General features: G+C 41.7%; 1 protein-coding gene across 24 annotated transcripts in view; it reads right to left on the bottom strand.

The window, feature by feature from the left end:
- The window catches only part of WNK3 (WNK lysine deficient protein kinase 3), a 92,440-nt gene extending 76,791 nt beyond the window's left edge, over positions 1-15,649 (bottom strand). For 20 of the 24 annotated variants that reach the window (XM_080987481.1, XM_080987489.1, XM_080987475.1 and 17 more), the window contains exons 1-2: positions 11,805-12,011; positions 1,873-2,525 (exon numbers count right to left, since the gene is read on the bottom strand). In XM_080987481.1, the coding sequence (XP_080843607.1) occupies positions 1,873-2,394 (522 nt within the window). In that variant the 5' untranslated portion in view covers positions 2,395-2,525; positions 11,805-12,011. Of the gene's footprint in view, positions 1-1,872; positions 2,526-9,528; positions 9,599-11,520; positions 11,632-11,804; positions 12,012-15,452 lie in introns of those variants that run through there. The other 4 variants (XM_080987492.1, XM_080987494.1, XM_080987486.1 and 1 more) reach the window with 4 other exon arrangements.
- Between the last annotated feature and the right edge of the window lie 318 nt (positions 15,650-15,967).

Genomic DNA, 15,967 nt, shown 5'->3' with positions numbered 1-15,967 from the left:
TGTCTGAAACTTGGCAAAGAGCACTACAAATGAACTGCACACAAAAGGTTTCACCTGCATTTGGAAAAAAGCATCTTGTGACACTCACACCAGCCATAACACCACGGCCCACTTGCAGCTCTATCCTGTTGGCAAGCATAGCAACCAAGGGGCAAAAGTGGTGGAGCTTAACAGACCTGGAAGGAAGCAAAGAATGAATGTGGACACATAGGCATGAGCAACATCAGCAGAACTACTGGCTGTAAAGAGAAGTGAGTGACAACAGTAGACTTGGAGGAGAAGAAGCAAATTTTCAAAGAACCCAGACGTAGCTAAGAGTGCTCCTCTTATGTTAATGGACTTCAGCTCCCATCTGCCTCAGGCAGCACAGCTAATGGTTGGAAATGATAGGAGTTGTAGTCCAACAACATCTAGAGCAGACCAATTTGGCTACTGCTGCATCATTATTCATCCATCCCTCAGCAATGTTTCCATACACATGATGCCAACATTTGACGAGGCCTTTTCCTAAAATAATCTTAGGGACAAGTTCTATCTGAATAGGACAGAACAGAAGTGGAGGAGGCAGGAGGCAGGAGCCTAAAGTAAGGGTCAAGATATAGCAAAGGACAGAAGCTATGGAACCAAGAGATGGATAGAGGGCAAAAGAAAGAGGGCAAGGGAAAGAAATGTAGGCAATGTCTAGTTGAGAATGGAAATTGAGGCAAGCACTTTCCTGAGCAATTAGTGTATACTCCAACTTTATGGCCACATTTTGACATACACTTCCATCACTGGGAGAGCATCCCACTAAGATAATAGTCTGAAGGTACATGATACTTCAACTCCTAAATTAGAGGAAACCACCCATTAATAGTGTCTGCTTAGGAAACCACTCAGAAATCGTATGTAAACCATGTATTTATAAGCAATTATTTCCCGTGCTTACTTATAAATAAATATTGATTAGTCAGTTGGTTTGTGAACTGGTGAAAAAAAGAAATTCCTTGCTATTTGAGATACTCTCAATATTATACATTATAAAAGTCTGTATGAAGTAATACCAACTCAGGTGAGATCCTATCATAGGCAAGGAATGTAGCCAAGGGGTGCTGAAATTCAGTGCTTTAAAAAATGTACTGAAGCCACAACAAAACCCAGTTCTGTTGACAATTTGCATAAATTTACTTAACATGTGTACTTTATTTGGTGCAGTTTATTTATCTGGGAGGGGGCAAGCACTGCATGATTGGATGTTTTCCCAGTTTATGACATGAACTGAGTAAAAGGTGTCAAAATTGTTAATACTTCAGAAGTGGCAATGAAGTGCAGGAGGCAGAAGTAGTGGAAAGACCTGTGGCCCAACAGTTGCAGATTATCTCTGGCTTCTAAGAATTTAGCAGAAATAGCAATACAGTGGTACCTCGGGTTGTACTTAATTCGTTCCGGAGGTCCGTTCTTAACCTGAAACTGTTCTTAACCTGAAGCACCACTTTAGCTAATGGGGCCTCCAGCTGCCGCCGCGCCACCAGAGCACGATTTCTGTTCTCACCCTGAAGCAAAGTTCTTAACCCGAGGTACTATTTCTGGGTTAGCGGAGTCTGTAACCTGAAACGTCTGTAACCTGAAGCATATGTAACCCGAGGTACCACTGTATATCTTTATCTGTAACAATGAAGACTAGTAACTTGTTCTTTTAAAAAATGCAAGCCAGGTTTCTCAAGATTCCATACAAGTTGCTAGTTCCTGCATTAGCAGCCTCTGCAGTATGACCACTCTAGTCATGTAAATTTCTGGATATCCCAAAATGTACCTCTCAAAAGCTGGACAAAGTTAGCCCTTCTGAACACCAGACAGACACATGAATGACTGATGGAACTCATCTACACTAACCTGCAATTCACACCAAGCGACTTCTACCCAGGTTTCTGTATCCAGGCCCTTGAACACTGTTTTGAAGGCCCCTCTCCCCAGCTCAATGTCAAATTTCAGAAACCTTCCTCCAGGCGATGTAGCCACAGCCTTCATCTCGGCCTCCTCTTCTATTTCTTTCTTGGTTCTTTCCTTTGAAGCTTCCAAATTCACCTTCGAGCCATGCTCACATCTGGTCTCCTGGCCTGCCACCAGACCGCTGGAAGAAAGATGAGCCACCCTCTGGTCACCCACCACAAACTGCTCCTGTTCATCCTTTGGAGTGGGTTCCAAGGCCTTTTCATCCTCCATTATCTCCACACTCTTTCGGAAAAACCTTTTCCTCTCTGTAGTTGCCCCAGAGGCAGGTGTGTTGACATCCTCTTTGGTCCTGGTCTCCATGGTCAAAGGGGCAACAGCAGAGGAGTCCCTACCTTCCAAAGAGACTCCATCAGGTTTCTCTGATTCCTCTGTGCTGGCTGATTCACCAGAGTCCGTAGCCATGACACAGCAGAGCCTTGGCACTTGGATATGTTAAGTGTTTCCCTTCCTCTTCACTTCAGGCACATCATGAGTAACGGCAATGTTACCAGGACTTATTTCCTCTCAGATTATCATAAGATTCCCATGGCAACCTGTAACAAGAAGGAGGGGAGGGAAAACAGGATCATTTTAGAAAGTGAAATACGAAGCAGCCAGCCACCAAAAATGCAGCTTTCACTTAATTAATCTGGTCTTCCTTAATCCCAGCAACACAAACCTGTTTGCTCTTCCTCTTTTTTTGCTGAAACTTTATTATTGCTTTAAACTCAATGAGAGTTACACGCAATATAGATCAAATCATACACAATAATGGCTTCAATATATTCTGTTACATCAAGTATACTGTATACAAAAGCACTGATTGTTTGACGTACAAAAAGAACTTGCTGACCTAGGTATCTCTCCTCCCCTCCTACTCAACTATTGTAAATTAGTTCACCCAGTTGCCAAAGCCGAACTAATGCTAACATTCTCAAATACACCTTTCCTGTTGGTCATCTCTCTTTATTATTTGTATTACGAAGTACTGCATTCACCTAAACAAATATAAAAATTCCAATTTTTGTTGGATGCTTAGAAAGGCCAGTGAATATTGTGGCCTCACACCAGGGACTATATAAAAACATTTTTTCAAGCCTACCTCCATGCAAAAAACTTTCAAACAGAAAGAAATTAGGAAGTATGTACATACACACACACACACACACACACACACACAGGAATCATATTGCTTCCACTGGGTCATACAAGGGAGCAAGGAACAGAACCCCCAGTCTGTTGATCAAAAATCCTAATACTGTACTGCCATTTAACTGAGGCAGTGTATGTATCTAAATTGACATATGCTGCCTCAGAACAACAGAAACCAACTAACAGCTTTTCTTAGACACCACTCCCCTTATGTCCTGCCCTTACCACAATTGCTCCTTATAAATTAACTGAAAGAAGTACTTCTATTCTCATGTTATGAATGTGCATTGTGGATGCTTAATAATTAAGTCCGGATAAACTGGTATTTCCTGCTAGCATGTTGTATTATGAAGGTAGCACTGTGGCCACAGTGCTTGGGATTTTGAATGCGGTTTTGAGGCTTTTTTTAACAGCTTTCAAATGTAAAAAAGAAAAAAAATCAATTGTTCAATGGAAATGCATTTAATCAGCTAGCATACAACAACAACAAAGCTTCAAGCAAATGGATGAGTTAATGGACTCCCTTTAAAACCCTCTAGATACTTGCAGTCATATGCCAAGTTTATTTACAAATATGTACTGTACTGCAACAAAGGCACATCTACTTGGCTTCCCTTCACCTTACTTTGTAACCAGCTCATCAAAGGCTTTTAAATATATAATTTGTTTCTGAAATAATTCGGTCCAACCATGCTGTTTTATCAAAGTTTAATCTTGGGGAAGTAGGGAAGACAATGTATTCATTTTAAAAAGAGCAAGCTGAAAACTCGTGGTTCATTCAGCAGCTAAGTGGAATGCACCTGACAGAAGGCTCCTATGAAGCTATTATCACAGCATGTCTACAGGAAACTATTTTGCAGTTCTCCTGAGCATCTTTTAAAGACAAAAAGTATCTGGTCCCTGCTAGATAAATATTCCTTTGAGAAAGCATATTTTGAATGTGAGCTTTTAGTATGGGAAGAAATATAACACAAGGGGGGAAAAGAAAACAAATATTTGAACTATCTCGCAAAGCAACCGTGGGTTAAAGCATTCTTTTCCGTCAACAATCTCAGTTCATTTTTGAGCAACATTTCATAATTACAGACCAGGTAAAAATATTCCGTTGAAGTATATTTCAAAGACTCAGAAATAAAAAGCAACCTTCCTTTTTAGTAATCTCATAAATAGTCCTGGAGGACACCAGGCTGGGGAAGTCTGGTTTATCCCAAGCAGGAAACTGGGGACAGTAGAATCATCAAATGACAAGCCATTAAAAGGAGCCAGTGGTGCACTGATTAACAGTGGTGGACTAGGACTGGGGGACCAGGGTTCAAATTCCCACTCAACCAGAAAGTTTACTGGGTGATCCGGAGTCTGTCACCATCTTTCAGCCTAATCTATCTCACGGGATTGCTGTGAGTATAAAATGGAGATGAGGGAACTGTGTGTGCCTCCTTGAGCTCCTCTGAGAATAATGAGATATAAATGTAATAAATAAATAAATATGTGTGCTGGAGATGGATAAGAAAATTGTACTGGAGTCTAAATGAATTCTGTCTTTACTGAAGAAACTTTTGGAGAGCTACCTGTACCTGAACAACTGTGTTGGCGGATTGCATCAGAATAACTATGTCAAATATTTTTAGATGTGGTTTTAGTACTGATTGTCAAGTTCAAAACTGGCAACTTATTGAAGCTGGATGGCATTCACCCAGAGTTGAAAGGAACTCAAGTATGAAATTGCTGATCTTTTACAAAAAGTATGTGACTTATCACTAAGTTATATATTTGAACTGGAAGGTAGTCAAAGCAATACCAGTTTTTTTAAAGGTAGACCAAGGATATTACAGACTTGTCAGTCTACTTCTGTCTTAAAGGTAAAGGGACCCCTGACCATTAGGTTCAGTCGCGGACAACTCTGGGGTTGCAGTGCTCATCTCGCTTTACTGGCCGAGGGAGCCAGCGTACAGCTTCCGGGTCATGTAGCCAACATGACTAAGCTGCTTCTGGCGAACCAGAGCAGCGCACGGAAACGCCATTTACCTTCCCGCTGGAGCAGTACCTATCTATCTACTTGCAATTTGACGTGCTTTTGAACTGCAAGGTGGGCAGGAGCCGGGACCGAACAACGGGAGCTCACCCCGTCGCGGGGATTCGAACCACCGACCTTCTGATCGGCAAGCCTTCTGTCTTAGGTGGCTGATAAACAGCATTATTAAAGACAGTGTTATTAAGCTATAGCAGAACATACAATACAAAAAGAAATGTTTGTAAAAAGAAGTATTTGCTTCACCAAATATTGAGAAGTCTTTCAGCTTGTTGCTAAACATGTAGCTAGAACTATAATCAAGCCATTATTAAATTAGATTTTCAAAAATCATCTGACAAAATCTCAAAATAACTAGGATTTGTGGCAACCTTTGCCAGCCGGTCCGCCACCACCGTGTTATGGCTAAGAAATGATTACTGATACGCAGCTCAACACAGCGGATACATTATACCAAAGAAGCCAGTGAAATTCTATCAATATCTCATTTATGTAGCTCTGCTCTCTTTATGCAATCAAAAGGCTAAAAGAAATTCTAAATTCAAATATGCTATGAAAATTAATCATAACAACCTTCTCACTATGTAACAATAAATGTTATTAATAGCTACCCCAGCACCACCAAAAAGACAAGATGGGGCAAAATGTGAATGAATTCACAGGTGCAACTTTGCTGCCAAGGTCATTAGCAAAAATGGTACTAAGTGAATATGCTAACAGGTGCAGACATATGACATATGATCAACAGTTCACCCTTGAGGCCAAAAGCCAGCTGAGCCAGTGACATTCCCATGGTGACTCTTAACTGCAGAGAAGCCCCAGCTTGTATACACAAATGCAAGTTTTTAAAAGGTTCATTGTTTTTGTTCTTTTTTAAATCAACTACTTCATTTGCTCACCATGTCATTTTAGAAAACAGAGACTATGTGATCACGGAAATGTTGGGGGCAATTTAATGTTTTTACTTATTCGGGGTTCAGTTTTGTTTTACCTTTTAGTCATCCCAACCATGGAGACTGTGGTTGGGTTACAATGCACTGAGCCCACAAATTAGCCAGACTAAAACTAGTAGAACAGATAAAAAAATACTGAGAGAAAGCACTGGCTATCTGTCTTGTCTTAAAGTAATAAAATGCAATTTAACAGCTATAACTTGGGAGGAAAATACTTAAAACAAAATTGAAGAAAGTATCTAGACTTGAATACAGTGGAGAATGGCCAAGGTTATAATTGGCCACAACTGAAAGCAAGTCAGCAGTAGACAGGATTGCCAAAAAACGCATCTACTATGCCATTTTGGGTTCATCTCCTTTACCATAATGCTATATTTAAGCCATAGGAAGCAGCAATACTGACCTTGTTTGGCACTGGTTAGGTTTCAGCTAATAATAATAATAGTAATTATTTGTATGCTGCCCATCTGACTGGGTTGCCCCAGCCACTCTAGGTGGCTCGCAACAGAGTATGAAAAACACAATAAAACATCAAACATTAAAAACTTCCCTAAACAGGGCTAAAGTAATGTTATCTAGCATTGGTAACCATATTTTATAAAATATGCCAATAAACATATATTTTAAATATGGTTGCCAATGAGAAGAGGGAGTAACAGGCTTCAGTTGCAGTAGGCTGAAGGTGGATATCAGAAAACTCTTCCATATTATAAAAATAGTTGGGCACTAGAATGAGTCGTCCAGAGAAGTTATGCAATCATCTTCCTTAACCTTAAAAAAAATGGCAGAACAATGGAAACCTACCATTGCAGAAACTTCAACTGGATGATCTTCAAGGTCCCATTCAACTCCATACAGAAAAACAATAATAATGCTGTTTCCACCTATGACTATCTAATCCATCATATCTCTTCTGGCACTGAATGCTTCTGGATTAACTTCTGACTCACATTAAAGAAACCTGGGCAGGGTAACAAATGGCCAGACAGCAGATTCCCCTTCCCTGATCCATGATTCTTCAAAACCTTAGCCATCTAATAGAACAGATTCAGTCAGTTATAAGATTAATCATATCTGTAATCTGAATAATCCACATAAATATTTTGGAACAGAGTCTCTAGCTATCATGGGTATAAAACTTTGCAGGGTGGAGGGAGGGTTGCAATAAAGAGATCTGAGTCCTCTATGACAGATGAGAAAGGCCAGTCCAGAAAATTTTCTTTTGAGGAAGTTTGATGGGTGGGCTTGGCCATACAATTATAATACAAATGATCAACACATTCAGTGTCAGAAACGAATCTCTAACAACCACAGTAACTGAAATTGCCTTAGCGTCAAAATGATTTCTACATTGGTTCCTACTTGTAAGTCTCTGATGAGGAAACAACAGTCATAGTTGATGCTGAACCTTGTTTCAAAACAGCATTCATAGATGGAAGAGGTTACAGTTTTACTGACAGAGAAAAATAGAGATTCTGATTAACAAATCAGCACATCTATAAAGTTAAAAAGAGCCAGCTCACAAGTTTTGGCTACCTTCCACAATCAGACAAGCTATGAACATAGATGTATAGTAGCTGTTAGCCAAAAACCAATCCTACATCCAATTTCTGGCTAAGTCAAAAAGTGATTGAAGCTTAAGCCACTTTAAATAAGCTGTCCAGCATGAATGAAAGCAGCAGCAGCATAGGAACTAAGGGTTTTAGATGCAAGCCAGGAGCTCACCTTAGCCATGAACTCACTGGGTGACTGCTGAGAAGACTCAACTTCAGCCCTTTACCTTTATTAGAATTACTTTGGTAACATATAGAAAGAAGGCTCAACACTAAAAAAGCACTATCTAAATGACTATTAATATTTTATGGGAAGAAGAAGAAGAATATGAAATCACAGGGTATTTTGTTCTTTAAAAACTCCATTATTATTATTATTATCATCATCATCATTAACATTTCTAAAAACAAAGGGTGAAATAAAATGTTGCCATTTTGCTCATAGAATGGCTTTTGACCCACCTGAGGTGTCTACTAAAGTTAGGCAAGGAGCGGTGATTTTTGACAATTTGCCCTTCCAACCATGCCTGTTGAAAATTTGTTCCAAACTGTTGGGTGACCCTCCAGAATAGTGTGGAAGGTGCTGCAGGAGGCTGCAGTGGGAAGGAGAAAATCAGCAAAAATCACCTTCCCTCCTCTTATGTTAGCAGACTCCTCAGCTGGATCGAAAGCTTTCCGCTTGAACTGGATTTCACCCAAAAGATTTTCTCCAATACGCTTTCTTCACAATATGCAAAAGCTACTCTTCCCATGTGTTCATTCTTAAAGACTACGTTGAAAACCCTGGACAAGGCATGGGAAGAGCCAGAAGTGTTACAAATGCAGCATCTGCCAGAATATCAACTCTTGAACATAACATATACTTCAGAAATGTCAAGGAAATGTCTCAACCTCACCTATGCAGAAAAAAATGATTTAACATTTAAAATGTCTGCTACTCTTGGAATATAGAACCGCTGTGACTTTGTAGCTGTTCATTTGACAAAGCGCCATATACTCAAGCTATATTCAGGACTGGGAAAAGTTCACCTGCAAATTAGGAAAAAGCTGTTTGAGGGATTTAGGAGAGTTTAAACAGATAGTACCATATTCATTATGATCAGTAAACAAGCCTTGTAACTATGCTAAATCTACATATTCTAGCCAGTAGAAAAGAAACATAAGACAAACCAGGAACCCTGACTTAAAAGCAATGCTTTCTCTATCTGTACTATCAGAAGTGTGATTTGGTCCTCCATATTTGATCACAATGTTCACAGAACTACCTATACTTCCAATTCAGTCTTTGACTGTCTCTTTTACTCAATGTTCCTCCATACTTTAGGCAAAATAAAAACTGCTAGCATCACCTACTATGGCTCAGAAGGCAGGTATATTAAAAAAGGGAAGAATCCATATCATGTTGGATATTGAGAAGTGACTATAGGAAGCAAAAAGGCAGCATACAAAACTAAAACAATAATCCCAAAGCAATCTCCTGCCCAACACTCAAGGAGAAGTCCAGAACTAACCATGCCTATGGAGGGAAGGAATGCCCACCTCTTATTTTGAGAGAGGTACAAAGTCTAGTGTTAGGGTTTACTACTAGGTCCAAGAAACAGAACAGTTCTCTTAAATTTTACACAAAATCCAAGCTTGTCTAGCCTAATAGGGTTGATAAAGGGAGCTCTGGTCCCTTTCTGGTCCTGTTCTAACTGCTTCAATAGGAGTCATTTGCTGCCACTTTTTAAAAGTCACCCACAAACAAATTAAAAAGATGGATAAAATACTAAATTAGGTAATATTGTTGTTAACTCTACAAAATAATACAACCTTGTAAAGAAGTCCACCAAAGCTATAAGAATGCAAAAAAAGAGAAATATATACTAACCTACTTGGGGCTAGCTGGCGAGTGATGATGAGTTTGGTCCCTTCTGCAGTCTGTTGTGTTTCTATGCTGGCTGCAGAAAAGGGACAAAGCACTCCATCTCACTCACCTACATGGAATTCCTTGTTGCCCATGGCTACCAGGCTAGTGCTGAAATGCATAGTCTCTGATGCTTAAACTATTCAGTAAGGGACCCAACCTCTTTTAAGGAGTCTTGGTCTTTGACCAACAGCAGTGTTTGGGTTCAGCAACAAGTCAAAACTGTCTGCTATGCTCCCGAAAGATACGCACACAAATAACAGCTGGCTAATATATTTTTTTTTTTAGAACTGTTGGAACTCTACATGACTTTTATTTAAAATGTACATTTCAACAGTAACTTAAAATAATCTGAATTGTTTCTGCTTTCAGGTTCTGTTCTAAGGAGCCTTGTATTTTTTTTAAATCATAATTGCAGACACTAGCAATAAACTCATGGACAGGGGACAGAGGCTCCTTCTGATGAGTGGTGTGAATAAATCACAACATTCTGCAACAGCAACACCCTCCCAAAGAAACTCAGCACCCAACCAGAACATCAAACACCAACAACTACGATGAAGCACTGTATTTTTCCTATTATTTTTGAATTCTGCTATGAAGAAAAATTATGTTTCTTTTCTTTTCCTTCTTTCCCATTCTTAGGGAGCCCACCACCACCACCCTATTGCCAGAGATCCTTCCATACTGCCAAATCAACAACAGCTTAATGGAATCTTGATCTATGCATTGCACCTTTCTGAGACAAATGGATATCTAGAAGCCAAAATTCCAAGTCACGGGGGACTTTATTTCCACTTTCATGACCCAGATACTAAAATCTGCTGCTCAGCTCCCAAGTTCTTACCTTTCTGCCGGCAACAGGAACTAAACCAGGAACCTAGATAGCTGCAGGATATATTTAAATGCCTTTTTTTACAGTCTCAAACCATGAGCAAAATTTCATAATGCAACTAGGAAACCTGGGTTTGTCTGATACTTTTTAATACACAACAAAAGTATGCAGAAAGCACTCACCAACCTATTGTCCCTACTATTATATGACTTTCATTTCAAATGCAACCTAAAGGCAGCTGGATATTAAAGTATCAAAAAATAACATGATATAAGGTACAAAACAGACAAACAACTGCAATGGTTCTGAAGAACAATTAATAAAAATCCATCTAAGGAAAGCAAAGGAACTATATATTTAATTTGGGTGATCAGACAAGGAGAGATGCCCCAGATGGAAGTGCTGATCAAACCCCCCACCCATCCCAATTGAAATATTTCACCAACAAAGCTAAATTACTCAAACAGCACAATCCTATGCATGTTTACTCAGAAGAAAGTCCCAGGATGTCCCGTGGAGGATATTCCCCCAGGAAGTGTGTTTAGTATTGTAGCCACAGTTATTTTAAAACAAACACAATCTACATATACACTCTCCCCTCTATGAGGAAAAAAACCCCCACTGATGAATCCAGTCTGCAAAATTCCTAGGGGTGGAGGAACTTCACAGCCACACACAAAAGGTCTTTAAAAAAAAAATCCCGCAGAATGAGGTTGATACCACAACACAGGAGGGTAGATGCAAACAAACAATAATAGAAACCACATACAAAAGGGAAAATAGAGGGGTTTTTTAGGCATGTGGTTAATAGGACATTGTGGAACAATGAGAGTAAAAGCCACAAATAATTTAAGAAGAGGCTTTCTTCTCTTCCCCTATCTGGTCCATTGGAATTCTATACACACGTACTCTGCCTCTTTCCTCCACATGCTAAATAAAATATCAGTATAAAATTCCAGCTCTATCGTTCCTCCCTGCCTCATCATTTTTGAGCACATGACTCACCCAACAAAGAAATTCCATCCATCGTGACCCCCCACACACCTGTCTTTTGAACACCAAACAACACTCACAGATTAAATCACCCCCAGCCTGGGGGGGGGACGACGACTAATTGATACCTCAAGGCTGCACATATTTTCTAGGAACTAAGTCGTGTTGATTTCAAATAATTTAATTTCTAAGTATTGGTACTTTAGATAATAACATAAATCCCCGGCCGGATCCATTTTCTACTCCAACCACCAACACTCCCAACAGTGCTCAGCACGGCGATTCATCCAGACATACTGTAGTCACATGCACAAAAGCCGCCCAGACCCCCTCCTCTTTTTGCGATCTCTCTTCTTCCTACCCACCCATCCTTTAGGGAACAAAAACCATCCCTAGACCACCCCCTTCTTACCCAAATGTGTAAGGTTTGGGCTAGCGCCCGCGGGGAGACATCTCTCCATCTCTGTGGACTCCTCTCAAACAAACCCCATGGAAGCAGTAAAAAGGAGGTGGGGGATGCTTACTGCATCAAGGGGAAAAAAGACCCCCACCTCCTTACAAGGAAGAACTTCCGGGTAATGGTGAACCTCGTCTGATAAGCAGGTGAAGAGCAATCCTCTCCCTTGTACCTTCTGTCTGGGCTGTACTATTCGGAGGAAACCCCTCCATATATACACAGAGAGCAGGAGGAGGAGGAGGAGGAGGAGATGGAAGCAGAGGCAGCCCTCGTACAGCTTGACATGCCAACAAAGTCTCAATGAAGCAAACTACATGGGGTAAACCATCTGCCCTATAAAAGAGAGGGGGAGAAAGATACACGGAGATGGATGGTGTATAAAGGCAGAACACCCGGATGTCAAACGAATATGTTCTTTCCCATCTTCAGCAGTGGAGATTTCCACTCTCTGTGAGAGCATTAAGTAGGCAGAAATAAGACATGGTGATAGTATTAGCTCACTTCTGCAGACACATGTCATTTAATTTAGTCGGTTTAAAGATGTGCTAGCATGACTATGCCAAGCTCAGCAAAACGTGCGTGCGCACACACAGACAGCCTCACGTTCTCAGCAGCTCTTGTGCAGGAACAGAACAGCAACCACAAATTTACAAATGCAACCATAACATACATAGCAACCACAAATTTGCACATTTTAATCAGAAGTAAATCACATTTGATGCTCATACACTACCAAACTCACAGTTCAATGCGAAAATAAAAACATGAAAATTACACCAATTTCCACAACCACTGTCTTTCTAACATATACTTCATTGAAAATACTCTCTCATCTTCCAAGACAAGAAACAAAACTGAAAAGATCACACATACTTCCACATTTATTCTAGAGCTTCAATCAATTTTAAAACTTTTGTTAATTAAAATGGCATACTGATTAATCAGGATTTTAAATGGTTTAAATACAAGTAATTTTAAAAAACAAACACAAATTATAAAAACAAACATGGCAGACATCATTTCAAAAGAGGTGGTGCCTGCTACAGTACATGTGTGTATCATCAGAACACAAAGTACAGTAAAGGTAAAGGGACCCCTGATCATTAGGTCCAGTTGTGGACGACTCTGGGGTTGCGGTGCTCATCTCACTTTACTGGCCGAGGGAGTTGGCGTACATGACTAAGCCGCTTCTGGCGAACCAGAGCAGCGCACGGAAACGCTGTTTACCTTCCCACCGGAGCAATACCTATTTACTTGCACTTTGACGTGCTTTCGAACTGCTAGGTTGGCAGGAGCAGGGACCGAGCAATGGGAGCTCACCCCGTCACGGGGATTCGAACCGCCGACCTTCTGATTGGCAAGCCCTACGCTCTGTGGTTTAACCCACAGTGCCACCCGCATCTCATTTAACAAAGTACAGTAGTAATAGTCAATTACATTTCACTCAGAGTAGACCTATTGAAATTAATGGACAGGTCTTAATCATGTTAATTCATTTCAGTGGTTCTATTCTAAGTAAAACTTAGCTGAATACCACTCAATAGTCTGTGACTGAGGGGGTATGAGTTCTGATGTAGCAGAATGGATTATACCACTTCAGACTGGAGGTTGGGCAACAAAGTTTTGAATGCTCCACAGTTAAAAGCTAAAGTAGCAGACAAAAATGTTGTGGTAGATAGTAGTCCCTTTCTTCTCAACATGCTGGTGTTCTTCTTGCAGGGAACATTTTACACGCAGGAGCATAAAAAATGGCAACCCCACCTGCAGTCTGAAGTGATAAAATACAATTTCTAGCACCCCTTTCTGTTCCATGAGTGAAGCAAGCCTAAGGAGAAATCTGTGCCCCACTTTCCAAAATCTACTGTAACACACAAGGGCTCACCAGCAAAAAAAATAAATGGGAAAGGGGTTTCTCAAACACAGGAACATTGAAAACCACCAAACTAATGGAACAGCAGGGATACTAGAGCCTAATCACCAAAAGCTGGCTTTCATGGTTTATGAACAGACCCACTCCGTTTCAACTATTCTGCTGAGACAATTGCTTTTGGCTCTTACTGAAATGCATTCACAAAAAGAACACCCTGCTTCAATAAAAAACAGGGCTCCTAAACCTTGTAAAAAGAAGTATTCCAAACAGTGCACTTCCTCCCATCACAGTATAGTAGAAAAACCTGCATATGCTGAAATTCCCTTTTCTGTTAGGAACATAAGATGCCTCCATATACTGAGTCAGACCATTGGTTCACCTATCACAGTATTGCCTGCACTGACTAGCAGCAGCTCCCAAAGGTTTCAGGCAGGAGTCTCTCTCACCCTTATCTGGAGATGCCAGAGATTGAACTTGAAACCTTCTGTATGCAAAGCAGATGTTCTACCACTGACCTCGTGAGGGCACAGGACTACTATCCTATACAGAATTTATAACTATTGCCAGTTGATCCAATCACAATCCTTTTCAGCCTTCAGAGATTGGTCGATGTACAACCCCTGGTGTGCTGGAAGATATATCCCATAAATCTTGAGGTCAGCATTGCTGTGTAAGAAAACCACTCGTGGAGGGCCATAGCTCAGTGATGGAGCGTCCACTATGTATGTAGTGGTTCAATCCCTTGCATCTCCAGGGATAAACACACACACAATCTCAGTCCCTCCCACAAAGAATATGCCTCCAATTACAGGGGCCATTTTTATAGCATTGCTTTGTTTGACCATCCACTCAAAAGTGTGTTGTTTTTAATTGAAAGCCCGTAAGAAACAGGAGACGAATATCCCCAAAGCTACCTGCTTTCCTGCAAGCAGAAAGTGTGCTGGAAAACCTTGGACAGAGATATGAACTGTATCTGGCAGCGGCAACTAGCACACTGCAGATGACCAATAAGAGAGTAGTTGGGAACCTTATGTCCTCAAAATATGAACTAGGGAATGCATTCCTGTAATGTGTTGCTGCCAGGGTGAAGGAATGGCATGCTTTAGTTATTCTCAGAATTAAAAAGAGTGGACCTTTCCGTTCTTTCATGCACAAGTACTCATAGCTAATGTCCCCCTTCTTACTCCATATTATCACATCTTTATTCTTATCCAGTTTCTGCTTCATTCAGATCAGCTGCCATAGCCAAATACTGTAAGCATATTGCCTCCCGAATTAAGAACATGTGTGAGGGAAATCTACAGGGGAAAGTGACAACCGAAAGGAAGGAGGACCAGAGGCAGAAACAAAGCGCTGCAGGGCTCAGAAACTCCAGCTTGATCGATGCCCACAAACATATCCCCATCCCGTTTGAGACCCAGCCTGGGCTACGGTGGTTACAGTGCCAAGGAAGGCGATGCCCGCCAAGACACCGCTTTCAATCCCTTCTGGGCGGCCTCAGGCCAGCCCCCCTCTCTCAGCCTGTCCTACCTCACCGGGTTATTGTGGTGAGGAAGGCGGCTGGCGGCACGGAGGCTGCCTTGAGCCCCTTGCAAGAGAGCAGGGCACGTAGGTGAGCTTTCGAAAAGGTGATTCGCAGGACTTTTGCACTGAGGAGCGGACCGCCTCGGGAGTCGGGACCACGCCGCTCCCCAAGACCCTCTCCGACGGAGCCTCCATTTTAGTTCACTGACCTTTCTTCTTTGGGGGGGGGCGGGTAAAGCGCCCCCCCTCACTCTTGGGCAACTACTTCTCCACAGCCACTGAAACTACCCCCAGAAAAGACCCCGCTGCTGAAACCTCCGCTTCCTCACCATCGCCCGCTAAGATGAGGCGAGGCGGGGAAGGAGGGCGGAGAGGCAGCGCGCGCCAGGAGAGAGAGAGAGAGAGAGAGAGAGAGAGAGAGAGAGAGGATAATCCCCATTGACTTGACTGCGTCTGCCAGCAGCAGCTCCCCCCCCCCCCGCAAGCCTTGGCATCGGACTATTTGCGCGCGGGGTTTCTTGGGAATTGTAGTTTCTTCTTGTGGGAAGAAAGCGGGCGGGCGGGCGGGGAATGTGGCGGGAGAGTAGCGGCGGGTGAGATTCCACGTCGGCCATTTTGCTTTGCCTCCCTGTAATGGGAAGGGATGGGGGGGGGGTCGTTGCGTTGCCGCGCATTTTAACGGGAGTTACCTCAGTGTCGACAAGAGAAGGCGCGAAGGCCATGC

This window comes from Podarcis pityusensis, assembly GCF_964106645.2.
Source record: "Podarcis pityusensis genome assembly, chromosome: 17".
Classification (NCBI taxonomy): Eukaryota; Metazoa; Chordata; class Lepidosauria; order Squamata; family Lacertidae; genus Podarcis; species Podarcis pityusensis.
This window is presented reverse-complemented; position numbering and strand designations above follow the sequence as displayed.